Source organism: Etheostoma cragini, chromosome 8 (assembly GCF_013103735.1).
Source record: "Etheostoma cragini isolate CJK2018 chromosome 8, CSU_Ecrag_1.0, whole genome shotgun sequence".
Taxonomy (NCBI): Eukaryota; Metazoa; Chordata; class Actinopteri; order Perciformes; family Percidae; genus Etheostoma; species Etheostoma cragini.
In genome coordinates, this window is record NC_048414.1 from 28516856 (window position 1) to 28533041 (window position 16186).

A 16186-nucleotide genomic window follows, 5' to 3' on the forward strand; every position below is an offset into this window, starting at 1 on the left:
CCCCCCCCCCCCCCCCCCCCCCCAAATTAGAGTCCATGCCAGTTAGCGTTTCACATCCAGGTCAGGGTTTTTACAATACCAAACACTTATCAACAGAATCCACATTCTGAAATTCTATACACATTCCAGGCTGGACCAGACAGTTAATTTCAAGTTACATTCTTCCCTTTATGTTTCAGTCAACATTTTTTTTGCTACAAATACAACATCATATAAATTAGGAACTGAAAGTGGAGGTAATATGTCTTCCCACAGAATGTCCAAATGGACACTGAGCAGTTTATTCCTGTCTGGAGTTTAGTGTTGCCAAAGGATGGGCCACCTTCCTGAGTACAGCTCAGGCTTGAGCTTTTCTTTCTGAGCTTGTGCTGAAGTGTCGTTGCCAACCAGACTTTCAAGGGCAGCTGGGCGTGATGTTGAGACAGAGATCCCCAAGACTTTGATCCAGTTGTCACTAAACCTGTACTGGTTTGTAGTGATACTTAATCCTTCAAATTGGAAGAGTAGTCAAACTGTCCTGCTTGTCTCCAGAATTTGGTTTGAACGTTTTCTCATCATTATTGAGAGTAATTCCTTCATATTCATTTGCTGCGGTGCAGTCTGTTTCAGTCAACGAGAGTTTTCTTTTTACATTCAAGCTGTGAAGTAGCGATAGCTCATGCTTCGATGTCCCATAAATTCCTGTTGCAGCCGTCACTGCTGGTGATCACTGCAGCCAAGAATCATTGCTGAGGGAAGTGAATCAGTGCAGGCGGGGCCAGTACTGTGACATGTCTGCTTCATTTCCTGGAACTTGGACTGGAACTGAGACGCCAGGGGAAATCAGACCTGGTATAGGAGAACAAACAGGTCATTAGGTCATTAGAGATTCCAAAGTTTACAAAAATGACCAAATATTGGGGAAATGTGTATAAAAAGATGCAAAAAGTACAATGTTTGTACATTTTGTAGTGGGAGATTGAACAGCTCAAGTGGGTTGGCCTCTAATTCTTCATTTGTTTTAGTCATTTGCATTTGATGATCCAGTCCCTGAAGGTTTGCTGCTGTCTTAAAAAACTGAATCACTAGAACTACAGTTCAGAAATACCAGCTATTTAGAGGTGAACTTATTAATCTTTAATGTTCTCACTGTTTCATCCAAATTTCGACTTAATTAGCCCTACGATGAATACGTTTGATTTCAACTATTCTTTAAAGGAACATCATTTTTACACTCAGTATATATACTTAGAGCCAAGATGTTTTAAAGCATACGTCATTAGGTATCAACGTGCATCCTTCAGCACAGGCAGAGGGAAGGGCTCGGATAGAGTCAAACAGTAACCAGTTAGTAACTTCCTACCCGTTGACGACGTTGCAGAGGACGTCATTAACTGGCTGTTGATGTGTTGCTGCATGTGTGGAGGAGTATACGTCTCATAACTTCTCCCATTTACACTGGGGCTGGTGGGCAGCATGCATGAGTAAGAGCTCTGACTGGATGCCTGGAAACACAAATGAACATTACCCGTTAAAACGGCAGAATGTAAAGCTGTAGTGTGTAGTTTCCCACATGAGGAATTCTAAATAATGGCAACACAAGTGTTCCCCGTGATACAAGCCTTCCGTGATCGCCTCCACATTGTTACCAGTAGCCATAAGAACACGGGGATTAAAAAGACATGGACTCTTCAGAAGAGGTAATTATCAAAGATTTCTTATATTACAACAAATATGAGTCAAGCTGTTGTCATGTACCATTTGTACATACAGCTACAAAAAGTAATGCATTGTCATAATTGTGTATAACGCGTGTCAGCTTACTTGCATAGGCAGGCTGGCAGCCATACTGAAGCTGGGCATGGCTGGTAGGCTGTAGCTGTCTGATCTTCCCAACATGGATCCTGATGAGAAGGATACTTGAGAGATAAGGAAGAGATTTGTACAGTCTTCCTTTCATATAGCCTAACATACAAGCTGGTACATTATCTATATTACATGGATGGAGGCAATTCTTTAGGTATTATACCCAAGTTGATAATAGTGGACTACGCTGTGTTTTGCCCATGCAAACAGCATAACAACATGTCCACATATAGATGTTGGACAGGACTGTATGCACAACTGATTTAGTGAGACACAAATAACAGTAATGTGCTAATAACTGTACGTTACTACAACTTTTACAGCTGTTGATGTATGGGGCATGTGATCCATGTTGGATTAGGAGCCTGGGGTACTGCAAAGTTTTATTGAAAAAGGCCTGTTGACACATGCTAGAAAATAATGTTTTAGTGGACTAACAAAAAAATAATTTATCAGTTATTATGCTCATAGAAATTGCCAATCCAATGTTATGTATGTACTTGTGGTACACGTCATCAACCTGTACCTGGTGTAGTAGATTGTGGTATAGGCTGGTAAACACTGGTGTTGAAGCTGCTGCTGATGGGAATGTGGTTGGAGGAGTTGGACACCTGACGACGTTGATTTCTCAACTTCTCCTCTCTTCTCCACTTTGCTCGTCTGTTGGAAAACCAAACCTGCAAAAACCAGAAAAAATAGGTTGTTATAATATCAGGGTTTAAAAAAACACTAACATGTCCATATGTAAACTGGTCTCATTAGTGTTATTTAATGAGATCCATACATACATGCACGCATGCGTGTACACACACACACTTACTCACACACACACACACACACACACACACAGATATAATAGAGCCTACCTGTATTCTTGCCTCTGGAAGATCTATTTTGTTAGCCAGGCGTTCTCGGGCAAACACATCTGGATAGTGAGTTCTTTCAAACTCTGAAACAAAGACACATTGTGTTATTTCATGGTAACATCATTTCCAACTGATTTACGTAAGGACAGAGCATTTAGAGCAAAATAACAGTGAAGCAATGCATTCCAACATCCTCTGTGATGCTGTGAAGGGCTGTGCTACGACGTTCAGCGGATATTTTACTGAATCACTCACATTTAGTATTTCCATGAACTTTCAGTCTGGACAACTGCCCAGCTTGTATTATGATAAAAAAAACAGTAGACAGAAACCTGTATGAAAATTTCGTTCCCACACATGGTCATCTTTGCCAGTGGGGGAATGTAACTAAGTACATGTACTCAATTATGTACATAAGTACAAATTTGAGGTACTTTACTTGAGTCTTTTGTTTTCATGCCCCTTTCTACTTCTATTTCTACTTTTTACTCCACTACGTTCATCTGACAGCTTTAGTTACTCGTCACTTTTCAAAATAAGATTTTTGCACACAAAACACATGTGGTCAATGAAATCATTGAGTACTTTTAGTTCCATTTTCCTGATGATGATGATACTGATACTTACATACTTTTATTTTACCTGCAACAGAGTATTTTTACAGTGTTCTATTTGCACTTGTATTGAAGTAAAATATCTGATTCATTCTTCCACCACTGATCACCAAACCATTGGTCCTCATATTGGATCAGTTACCTTTCTCCAGGGCCTCTATCTGGTCCTGTGTGAAAGACGTTCTGTTTCTCTGCAGTTTTCTCTTCAGCTGAAGCCTCATCTGAGTCTCCTCTGAGTCCTCGCCGTTAGAGCTAACTGATACGGCGTTGTCCCCCCCCTCTGCCTGTGGACACTCTGCACCAGGGAAGGAAGGAAAGAAGGAAGGAGAAGTTGAGGTTGGGCTCAAATAGGTTTTCACATCTTATACTGAAGAACTACATGACGATATATTATGAGTAAAAAACTGATACTTAAGATGAAAGCTGGAGTATTTAAAAATACAGTACACTAAAAAATCATAAATAAATATTATGAGGTGTTTTATTTACAATAATGCGTCATGTTTTATGTTTTCTACGTGATAAATCTAACTCTTAGTTAAAAAAAGATACTATGATACTACATCTGAATACTATGCTGAACATTCATTTCCAGGGTGAAAGACTTTAGTTTTCCTCGGGAAGGGAACGCCGCTCTCTGGCTTGAATGTCTTGTATGTTAACTTCCACCCATCCCCCCCGACCTCCTCCATACGTGGCCAGGCGCGTTCTCATGCAGCGGCCGTCACTGTAGTGAATACAGCAAAAAAAACGTGGAATGCTAATAATATAATATATAATATACTGCGCTGGCTTTTCTTGTAAATGATTCATGAGAACCGTTCAAACACATGCATGTTCCCTGGATTGTTGACGTGATCTCACTAGATCGGAGTTGAGTCCGTGAAATATCATCCTGGACACATTTAGTCAAATTGATTAAATTTGAAACAAATGCCTATTTTCTACAGTTTAAAGGTCTTACATGCCCCTCACCTGGCGTGTTAAAAATGACTGATTGGACCTTTTAAGTTTCAGAATTTACTGATCCTGTTTATTTTGTATCATCTTTTTTTTGCATTTTATTTTAAAGGTATTTCTTTGTTACTTTTAGCACATCCTATCTTTGCTCAAATAACAATACAAATGTGTGTGCCAATTTGTAGCAAACTTATTAAAAAATAAGCAAAGGCTTGACTGATTTATTAAATGTTATATAGATAAATGTAGTAATCACACAAGTGCAATATTATGATAAGCAATTTCATGCCGTTCCATAACAACTAAATCAATAGCTGTAGTATGTCACTATAACCCAGGTATTTATGTGTCGACAACCCAGTAGGGAAGGGGGGAAAACAACGTAAATCCAATTATTGTTTTTATGAAGACAATTTATAAAATTATTAATTTCCCCTAAAATCAATATATTCTTTTCTTTTTTTACTAATAAGTCATCTAAATATTTTCTGTTAATGTGGTGTCTACTACTACTAATCTAGTTTTTTTTGTTAAAGAGAGAAAAGAAAATCTGAATTCTCAATACTAGCGAATTGCAATACTTTTAGAATCACAATATATGAAAATCGCAATACAAATCCAATCGGCATCCATGTATTGTGAAAGAATGGAATCAGGACAACAGCACAATGTCCCGGCCATGCAACACAACGTGGAACATTGATGAAAATCCATGAAGGGAAACCACACATGTGAGATAGAGATGAGTGAAGGTACAGGGCCCTTCAGAGTGGAGATCTCCAACATGTGATCCCCAAGCAGAAGGGAGCTTGACTCCAGCTCCCCTGTGGAACTGCGTGTTTTTTGTGGTGCTAGCCTAATTATTCATTATCCCCAGCAGACAGAGACTGCAAAACAGAATGAAGCCATTGCTCAGTGTCACAGTCAGTCAGGCAGAAAGAGACGCAAATGAGAGCAGACGCCCCTTCTCCCTCTCCCACGCAAACACATGCACACACACACACATGCACAGATGCACAAACAGACTGCTGGGGAGGCAGCAGCCGTGGCTGTGTAGCATGACTTTGTTTCCCTGTTGTAATCCCAGGGTGCTGGAGGAGGAGCGGCAGCATATGAGCCTACTCCACACAGCAAATGGGGCCCTCAGCCACACACACACTGAAGGAAAGGAAAAGGAAGCTGCTCCTGTCAACTCTATACAATGTGTCCTCTGTCCCGTATAATGGGAAATTTGAGTAAATTTCGCAAGTGGGCGATTGCTGTGGCTGCTCCATTTTTTTGGAAAAACTAATTAAATGCATGGCACAATGGAAAAATCATGAATTAATCTCTGAATTGTTTTCTTAATTAATTGATCAGTTATGTCTATAAAATGTCAGAAAATGGAGAAAAAAAAATTACAGCCCAGAATGACGTCCTCAAATGTCTCATTTTGTCCTCAACGATATTCAGTTTACTGTCACAGAGTGAAGAACCTTTTCACATTAATTTGTTATCATTATTATTTTTTTTTTATACTTTATTAATCCCACAAGGGGAAAGTACACTTTACACTTTGTTGTTATTCCACAAATTACACACAGGTCTGAATTACACACACATGCTCAGTACCTATACATGCACTGATGGACAGATGTCAGAGTGGGGTTGCCCATGGAAACGCAGTTGGGGATTTGGTGCCTTGCTCAAGAGCACCTTGGCAGTGCCCAGGAGGTGAACTGGCACCTCTCCAGCTACCAGTCCACCACCATACTTTGGTTCTGTGGTTTTGTTGTTCTTTCTTTCGCTACTCCAAATATAATTCCATGAATTACGACAACAAATGAAACCAACATGCAACTTATATTGCAGCTAAGTGCAGAACAGATTTTAATCTTCCTCTATGGGGAAGTGCAAGTGTAGAGATGTTTCCGGGCCTGCGTCTGTTTGTATTCCTGTCACTAACATCGCTCAAATGACTCAGTGGGCTCGGCCTGAAAATTGCAATAGTGCACTTCAGAAAAATAAAGCCCTGATTGTCTCATTGGTGGTACTGAGTGTATTCCCAGTACTGTGGTAGTAGTCACACATTGCTAGATCTGTGGAACTGTTGTTGCCGCATGACACTCATCAAACCCTGACCCTAACCCCAAACTCAACTGCAACGACCACTGAAACGACCAGCACATCACGGTGCCCTGTACCCAACTCACAGTCACCTAATCTCCCCTAAACTGTTACGTAGTCTGCCAGACCCTCTTCCAACGCGTGATGATGGAGGGTCTGGCTAATTCACAGAGCATTCGGTGATGGGAGGAAAACGTACTCTGGTTTATTGCTATTACTTTTAACCAATCACAATCGTCATGGACGGGGCTACACTTCCACACAGAGCTGCTGCAAAATACTCATCAACAAAAAACTCGGATCAAACAGATAGTCTAGCTAGCTGTCTGGATTTACCCTGCAGACATCTGAGGACCAGGTAACCATAGTCCTCAGATTGGACAGATAGTCTAGCTAGCTGTCTGGATTTACCCTGCAGACATATGAGGACCAGGTAACCATAGTCCTCAGATTGGACAGATAGTCTAGCTAGCTGTCTGGATTTACCCTGCAGAGTTCTGAGGACCAGGTAACCATAGTCCTCAGATTGGACAGATAGTCTAGCTAGCTGTCTGGATTTACTGTGCAGAGATCTGAGGACCTGGTAACCATAGTCCTCATGACTTTGCCAGAGTTCTGGAAATGCCACATAGAGGAAGGTGACGGCCATTCGGCTGAAAATTAGGGCAGCACCTGAACAACCCCGGAAATGAAACGTCATGGTAGACTATGGTAGTATTAGTAAAGTAGCAGTAGTGGAGTGAGTGTCTTACCAGAGGAAGGGAGCGTTGTCCCAGAGTACCACCCTGAGCGTCCTCCCCACGTGGTTTGTTCATTGAGCATCTTGAGTTTGTCAAACATGCCTTCAGCCCCCACTGTGACCATATGCTGCTTATCATTGGCCAGGTTCCTGAGCACTCGATTTATTGATGAAACCTGGTGAGAAACACAACAAGGTACACAATGACATAATAGCAAATATTTAGTTGGATATGTAATGGATTGTTGCTGAACCAAACAAATAAAAAAATTAACCCACACCCTTCCTCATCATGCCCATTTAAAGAAATCCTACAGAGTAATAACCAATGTAATTCAATGTCTTTAATTAGCATGCTTTTCGTGTCTTCAGAAACCAAACTATAACAGAACAATACAAACAAAAATGTAGAAAGTAAATATAAAGCATTAGAAATATTCCACTTTTTACTCCACTACATTCATCTGACAGCTTTAGTTTCTAGTTACATTAAGATTTCTGCACACAGAACACATGTAGTTTATAAAATCTGATGTTTTATAATAAAGTAACCTAGCAACAACATAACGGCCTACAGGTCCAGCTGAGATGATGAGACCATTTAACACACAGCTGGTTGGATCCTTCACACTTTCTACATTTGAAGGATGTTTCATTAAGTACAATTTCCTGATGGTACTTCATGCTTTTACTTAAGTAACATTTTCAATGCAGGACTTTTACTGGTACAAGAGTTTTTTACAATGTGGTGTTAGTCCTTTAACTTAAGGAAAAGATCTGAATACTTCTTCCGCTACTGGCCTGTCACACAAACTCTTAGCAGCAAGCCCACCTGCATCTACTGTAACAGTGTGCAGTAACAAATACAATAGATATTACTATGTGTAAAAGGTTTTACAGAGTAGTCTGGACTCATGGCTAGCTGGCCTTGCACAAACCTCTAGCTGCCAGGACTTGGCTGAAGAACAGAAGTATCTTACACTGGGTATATTGTCGTTGGTGCAGACTCCCTCTGCCAGCAGTCGGTCTCTGATCTCCCAGGCGAAAATGGACGGACACTCTCTCTTGTAATGAGCGATCTTTCCAACCACCTCCGGAGTGGCCACCCTGGGTTTACTCCCTCCTATGGCTCGAGGACGGATTGAACCGGTCTCGTAATACCTGCCCAGGATCTTACTCACGCAGCCGTTAGACACCTGGACACAAAAACAGCACACACGTTACTATTTGGCAAAAATAAGCTTCTGTGTGGTAGATGATCTAAGGATCAATCCCGGCAACTGTTAAAGGGCAACTCCATCTTTGACACATCAAAATACGTATGTTTACAGGTGTTTGGGGAGTACAACCGTCTGACCAAGTTGCATAGGGCCTTTAGTTTTTCCAACGGAAGCTGTACAGAATCTGTAAAAAAATAAATTGCCTCAAGTGACATCCCTTGAGGCAATTTATCAGTTGGGGCTGAAGGTCATAAATTTGAAATAAAAACAATTTGAGGCTGTGGAGTTTTCTTTCCAACTCCACACCCAACTTTTGTTTTTACAAAACCTGTGTACCCCGCTCCTTATCTCTGCTTTAGTTTTTTTTTAGGGTTTTCAAACTGCCAGTTCGACAATGCTACAGGGTTGTGATAATAAATCAGGTGAATGCTCTTCTAAAAGAAGCCTCTAGTGATCATTGGAATCAGGAAACGTGCAGTGGTCTCCAATGTCGACGAAGGCACGCTGGCTCTACATCAACGGCACACCATTTCCTCCTCTGTTCCTGGTGTGTTCTGATTGTTGTCATTGTTCAACTGGTCAGGGTGTGATTTGTGAATTAAGCAGAGAGTGGGGGGGGGGGGAACATAACATGCAACATTTTTAAAGAATCCACGTTCATATTAAATGGAAAATAATCTCAGAATGAAATAGCACAAGGTGGCGTCAACACAGCGCTTTCAAACCGGAGAGCGGCGTTAACTTCACGGCTTCATAAAGGAAATGCTCGCTCGTACCTCGGGAGTGTTTTCAGTTGGACGTTGTTGGGTGAACATACAGATGCTTGTTTTTGTGGTTTTCTATGTTACCTTTTGACTGTTGGAGCAGACAATGTGAGAATATTTTCTGTGTGGACAGACAATAAAGTTTTATCTTATATATTATTAATCCAAACCACAATCTTTTTCCTTTTACAAGTCCTTTTGGGGCCTAAATTTAACTGCTGCAGGATGCTCACTTTCTCTGGCTAAACTCAACTACCCCCCCACTCTGACATCTCTCCATTAGTGCATGTATAGGACCTGAGCATGTGTGTGTATTTCAGGCCTGTGTGTAATGTGTGTAATAACAACAAGTGTAAATTGTATTTTTCCCCTTAATTAATTAAGTATACATTCATATTATATTATTATTGCTGACTAAACAACTACTGCAGGTAGCCGGCGTCCCGGAGCTCTGTAGCGGATAAATACAACCAGCGATCTTTTATCGCACCATAGACTGTTCAAATTGAACATCGAATATTTCTATTCTATGGTATCTAATGGTCCATTGGTGTAGTAGCATTGACTTTAAGGGGGGGACACATTGTGAAAAATCTAGGCCGGAAAGCAGGAAATCCCGGACCGTTCATAAACATATAGATATGAAAAGTAATGCACTGTAATTCGTATGTTTTCCTTGTATTATCACTGCATGCACCCGATTGGCTGGCACTGTTTCAGAGTGTGAAGATCTGCCTAGGGAAGAGGTTGTGGGTATGATTGTGTCCGGAAGCACAGGGCTTTCAAGTGGGGGAGCAGAATTTGTGTCTTAGAGGTTAAGGAGAATTATATTTCCTAATTAACCAGCTGTATTGGTGTCCAAACGTAACCGTCGTTGCCGCATGACGCTCACCAAACCGTGACCCTAACCCTAAACTCACCACTACAGCTACTAACGGCCACTGAGAGGACCAGCACGTCGTTCATACTACTGCCGCTGTTAGAGGAGATTACCTGTAGTATTCTGGATATGTCACAAGGGCGAGCTCCACTGTGTGCCAGCTCCACTATCTTCTGCCTGGTAGAATCAGGTAAAGGCCTCCCATTCACAAACACACCTCCCAGCTGGTTTACTCCACTGTGACCTACACACACACACACACACACACACACACACACACACACACAAAGAAAGTGAAATAAAATGACTTTTAGCAATTGGTTTACGGAGCTGTTGTGTACTCTACGCTATAAAAAACAACTTTAAAAAACAGTAATATTTTAGCAGCTGAAATATTTGTGTGTATTTGCATTTTAACGGAAAATAACTTTCTTGTAAAAATGAGGCTTTATGAAGGATACCTGTAAAAACAAATGTTCTCTATTCACTAATTTTATAAAATGTAAGAAATGTATTTACAGTATAAAATGTGAACAGTTAAATGAATAAAAAATAAAATTTGTGAAATTATGATAAATTTGACAATTTAATGTATGTCCTTTTCGCTAAAAACAAATAATTTTAAAATGGAAAATGTTGTAGTCATTCAAAGTTAAAAGTCAATTTTTTTTTGCTGTTTTTCTTTTTAATACAGCAACAATCTGTAACATAAAACGGAGTAATTCTGTAACATAACATGTTGTTGTTGCTACGGTGCATACTATGCTGTATGATTTAAATGTTAAATAGAAAGCAGAAAAACGGAGTGGCATTGATAAGAGGAGTCTAATGAACTGGAACGCCACACTGATCAGGAACATTCAAAGGGGGGGGGGGGCACACACGTCAGAGGACATGAAGAAGAAACCTCGCTTCTTGTGTGTTTTTAGTTTTTCTGGAAGATCTTACAGATTTTTGAATTGTTAATACGCTATAATCTGGTTTCTGAATACATATGAATGTGCATATGTAACACATTGAATTGTGTTATTGTTAATTGTCATTATTAACATAGTTAAGTGATGCTTTGATGCCAGCCCTAACCCATGGCTACGCTGATGTCATACCTGACCTCTTTCATTGTTCTGAAACCTGTTCAGACATTTTAGCAATATGGAGTTCTACAATTTTTTAATATACATTTTACCTGATCTGAACAACAAGTTGAATTTGATGAATATAAACTGATTCACTGTTAGCGTAATAAATTATCATTGAATTGCAGACCCATAACTTACAAATGCTTTGATTTTAATTCTAGAGAAGAAGTTGAAGTGGGACCTGAGAAGCCCAGTTCAGGGCCAAGCAGTCCCAGGGCTGATACATCTCAGCAGAGTGGATTTAAATCATCATCAACAATCATCTCAGAGCATTGTGTCATTTCAACTTTTAGCAGCCAACTGTCGAATTCAGGCTGAAACAGAATTGGCAGAATTGGCTGGTAACCTTAAACGTTACCCTGTGAAGTTCATTTTTACCCTCTTTTGGTGGGTTGGCGGGTGTCAAATTAAATCCCTAGGCATGACAATAAGGAGGAGAAACATTGGCGTCAGGGGGAATGAGAGGGGGTAACACCAGAGCAGGGGGAATGACGGGGTAACGCCAGAGCAGGGGGAATGACGGGGTAACGCCAGAGCAGGGGGAATGACGGGGTAACGCCAGAGCAGGGGGAATGAAAGGGGGAAACGTCAGAGCAGGGGGAATGAGAGGGGGAAACGCCAGAGCAGGGGGAATGAGAGGGAGAATGAGAGGGATAAACGTAACAAAAGATATTAATTTAGATTTAAATGTGTAAATTGAACCTTCAGCAGTGCAGACAGTGCTGAAAGCTGCAGCGTGGCCCTGCAGGGGGTTCTTGCGTGGAGCTTAAAGCTCTGTCTGCTGTTGCAGGTCGGACATTCTTTTATCATTTATTATTTTTCCCCGCAGCAGACCACAGTGTGTGTTGTGACACAGTGTGTGTTTAGCAGGTTAAGTAGGGATTTACACTGAATCAATTGTCTATTGTCTGTTAATGGCTTTGTGGGGAAAAGCATATTGCAGATTTATAAACCTCTCAACGGGTCATTAATAAATCATATAACACACACACACACACACACACACACACACACACACACAGAGGCTGTAAGCAGTGAATTGGGAGTGGAGCTGCTGTAAATCAAACGCAGTTTGTATGAATCCTTTATCAAATAATATGTATAAGCCGGGTGGGAAACACAGACATCCCCATGTCATCACAACATTTCTGTTCATTAAGACATTAAGACATTATTTTGTTGAGAATCAATATTTCGTAACATCTGCTCACATTAATAAAACGGATTTTCCAGAGACGCTGTGAGGGTCTTTGTCTTCTAAAACAGAAAATAGTGTCCATCCCAGTTTCTCAAAGTACAAGGGGATGCCTTTAATTGTCTTGTTTGTCCAAAACCTATAAATACATTCCAAAACGTCCATATTTGACAGGGTGAAAACAGCATTTTGTGTAGTCTACTTTTTTGTAGTGAGGATACTTTTTTAGGATTTTTCCTCCTAGTGTCATACTGGCCCACCCCAGAGGTTTTATATCTCCTATTGTCTACAGTGATTCCCATTAGAGAATGACTGCCAAGCAACTGTGTGGTTTCTCCTAAGTGAGTCGCAACACAGACGGGGGGGAATTTATAAAGTGTAAAAGTACAAAATACAGTTTGTGAATACAATTCATTTAAAAGTTATGTCACTAAACAACCAATGTTACGTCTCCTCAGGTTTTTTTTAAGTAAAGTGATTATGCGGTAACATTGACTGTTCCTAGTGACTATACGGCGTATACCTACGTGTCACGTAGACTACACAACTGGTTCAAGGCTGTCAATCGTTTCTAGTGGGGTCCGCTGAACCTGCACCTGCACTGCCGGTGCTGAGTCATACTGGAGCTACAACCAGGCGACAGGTAACTTTAAACAATGGTGGCTAGGAGTTCTACTTGAGAAAGGACACGTGAACTAAAGGAAATTAAGAGAACGTCTTCAAAACTGAAGCGGCAATTAAATTTCTTTTTTTTCAATAAATTACACAAGCAAGCAAGTTCAAAAACACACTCGACAGAAAACTGACTCACAATAACAAAAATGTATAGATCAACAGGTGTCGACGCAGGTGTGGTGTTGTAGTGCTCCACGCTGCCACCCAGCCACCTGGAGTGCATACTACATTGAATCTGATACACTTTTGCGTCACCATTTACACACAGATTCCCCCCCCCCCCCCCCCCCCCCCCCCCCCCCCCCCCCCCCCCCCCCCCCCCCCCCCCCCCCCCCTCAACGATCGTCACAACCCCACGCAGGATCTTTTCTAAAATCGAACTGTCCCCTTCATGATTCTTTTATACCAAACGCCAAAGGCCCATGACCAGGCGTCCGTATTTTACACATTTGGAGAGTGACAATGTGTTGAACCAGGGGTGACAGATCCGTAAAAAGTCGTCGAAATCATTTTTGTAGCGGCCTTTTGTATCAACTCTAACATCAGAACATTCTTCTTCTTTACTACGGAGTGCAAGACTTGAAGTGGGTCCTTAGAGTCATTGCAGGGAGGGCCACAAAAATACTACTTTTAAAAAGGTTTTTTCCCACTAAATTCAAATATGTCTTAAAATATTAACATGGATCCATGGTTAGTGGCCAGTGAGGTAGCCATTAGCTAGGCTTAGATCTACTGTGTGTTTGACATTAGAACATGATGATATGTAAATATGTAAATGATTATTGTTTTAATAGCTGAGTATTGTGGGCGCCATAACAAGTGTGTGTAAAGGCATTTGCCCAACCTACATTATATGTAGTCCCAGTTTATTATGCAACTTAATTTGATACACGATACTGTATGTAGTAGGGGTCCCTGATTTGTCACTCTTTCAGGTTAGGGGTCCTTGTCCTAAAAAATGTTGAAGAGCCCTGATGTAGAGGACTGAGGGAGGAGGCAAATAGAGAAAAGTAGAGACCCCCACCCCCCTCCTACACTGGAGGAGAGCTACTCCACTAAACCATCAGATGGATAACCTGGGTCCCACCTCATGGCTTTCATCTTCTCTTCTGCTTAATTAAGTAATAAGAAGAGTCACAGCCCCCATGGAAGCTGCTGTTGACTTTGTGATGGTGGGCTATTTTCACTCTCTCACTCTCTGTGGCGCTGCCTCGCATCGTGTTCACTTTGAGCTCCGGGGCCGATCACTTCGCTGTAGAAATGTTAATCACAGCGTCATTTCCCAGAGGAACACGCTGAGGCTTTTCCTCTGCTGACACACAATTAATAGACAGACATATGGAGTCAATTTGGCTGGCTCTGGTCCCTCTGTGACCACACACACACACACACACACACACACACACACACACACACAGAGCAGGCAGGCCCCTGGGAGCAGCTCAGCAGCTTTCACTTTACATTTGCTCATTCACACTGAACCTGACTTCAATTAACTTTCACTTTAACCATGTACTGTTATCCTCAACGAGCTCTCCAAATGAAACGACGGAACACATGGTTTGTGCTCCAGAATGATCTGATGGGATCTGATTTCTGATCAGCAGGACGCCATCTTTTATCTTTTGCTTTAGACATTACACCATGGTTAAGGTTTGGCTTGATTTAGAAAACATGACTGGGTTACTGTAATATAACTACTTCATTAAGGCTACCGGAGCTTTGTCGTCAAGGTTACAGTGACAAACACTTGATATACTGTGTATATACACACACACATGCACAAAGGCTCACACGTATGCTTTGCCACAAGTTTTAGGAGTGACAGTCTCAACACTCATGTTTTAAGTCAGCGTTCGTTTAGCTACGTTGTTTACTGTATTACTATATATCTTATGCTTTTTTCGTTTTACTTTGATTTACTGTGCTTTTTTGTGCCTTTTATGATTATCGATTTGTTTTTTTAATGCACTCATTTATTTGGCCTGTGAAGCACTTTGTGTCTGTGATGAGCCTGCGTGATGCTTGCCTACTTAAATATATTAGAAGTTAGAGTTAGATGGAGAACAATGCAGACTGACTGATCCTACTTTCATTCAAAATCAATTACTGATCTTAGCAAATGAATATTGGTGTTCACCTTCTGTACTCCTCCAACCTCCAGTGACTCCATTTTCACTATTTGGAATTAGAATTGATTAAAGTGGAGGGGATGTTATAATAGCCCCGAGTGAGGATGCTGCTGCCACACTGACCGAACTGACTAAAATGGTATGTCAAGCAGCAGCACCCACTAACGCAAGGTGTAGAAGCAGTGTATTGTGGGATCGGCGCGGGTCAGAACGGAGGTGCACACTGTTAGAATAAAATCTGTAGAAAAAAGGATAATATCCCAGCAGAATACTACCTAACATTTTCCTTCAAGTTCACAGATATTTCTGTCAATCCATAGACAGAAATCTCTGTAGACTAAAGTACATCCTCTGTACCTGTAGCAAACCTTTCTGTTAACCTAAATGTCAAATCACGGAAAAACACCTGTGGAAAACTACTGAAACAAGGTCGCTTACATTCATACAGACTTTTCTAACAGTGCAGGACCAAGAAACAAGCACAGACACAGACAGAGAAGTAATCCACACACCTTCATTGCAGACAGCATGGACCTCTTGTCCCGCAGTAAGGAAGAAGAAATAAGACGGAGTTCATTGTCAGTTCCACTCAAAAGGTGTCATACAGCCCAGCATGTGGACTGAACTAATCATAATTTACAATGATATTCATAAGGTTCAATGAGTTAGTTTAGATGTCTTCATTTGTGATACATTCACATACATGCTGACTGGCTTTCATATGTCCAAAGCAAATGTCTGTTTTACACCAATCAAATGAATTCCAGTTTATCACAACTTGGGCTTTTTTGTTGCTGTGTCCATCATTACATATGTATTAATAGCAGTAATAATAATATGGTATTCACCAAAGAATTTCTGGGATCTGAAAACATGGCAACATCACTGCAAAAGAAGACCAATGTGACAGGAAATGTCTGCTCGTGTTTCTTAATATTTCTTATTTACACATTACACTACACTTACATCTCTACGTTTGGGTTTAATTAGGAATATATTCTGCTTTGTTTTCCCTACTCATTCCCCCTGCTCCGGCGTTTCCCCCTCTCAT

The 16186-nt window shown here is 41.0% G+C and overlaps 1 protein-coding gene across 3 annotated transcripts in view; it reads right to left on the reverse strand.

Moving 5' to 3' along the window:
• Nucleotides 1–21: 21 nt before the first annotated feature.
• LOC117948756 (paired box protein Pax-6-like) overlaps nt 22–16186 on the reverse strand; it is a 25528-nt gene continuing 9363 nt past the window's right edge. The window contains exons 3-12 of one of the 3 annotated variants that reach the window (XM_034878599.1): nt 15648–15671; nt 10108–10238; nt 8111–8326; nt 7144–7306; nt 3468–3620; nt 2712–2794; nt 2372–2522; nt 1804–1883; nt 1343–1484; nt 22–828 (exon numbers count right to left, since the gene is read on the reverse strand). In XM_034878599.1, coding sequence (XP_034734490.1) covers nt 743–828; nt 1343–1484; nt 1804–1883; nt 2372–2522; nt 2712–2794; nt 3468–3620; nt 7144–7306; nt 8111–8326; nt 10108–10238; nt 15648–15671 — 1229 coding nt within the window. In that variant the 3' untranslated portion in view covers nt 22–742. Of the gene's footprint in view, nt 829–1342; nt 1485–1803; nt 1899–2371; nt 2523–2711; nt 2795–3467; nt 3621–7143; nt 7307–8110; nt 8327–10107; nt 10239–15647; nt 15672–16186 lie in introns of all 3 variants that reach the window. The other 2 variants (XM_034878598.1, XM_034878600.1) reach the window with 2 other exon arrangements.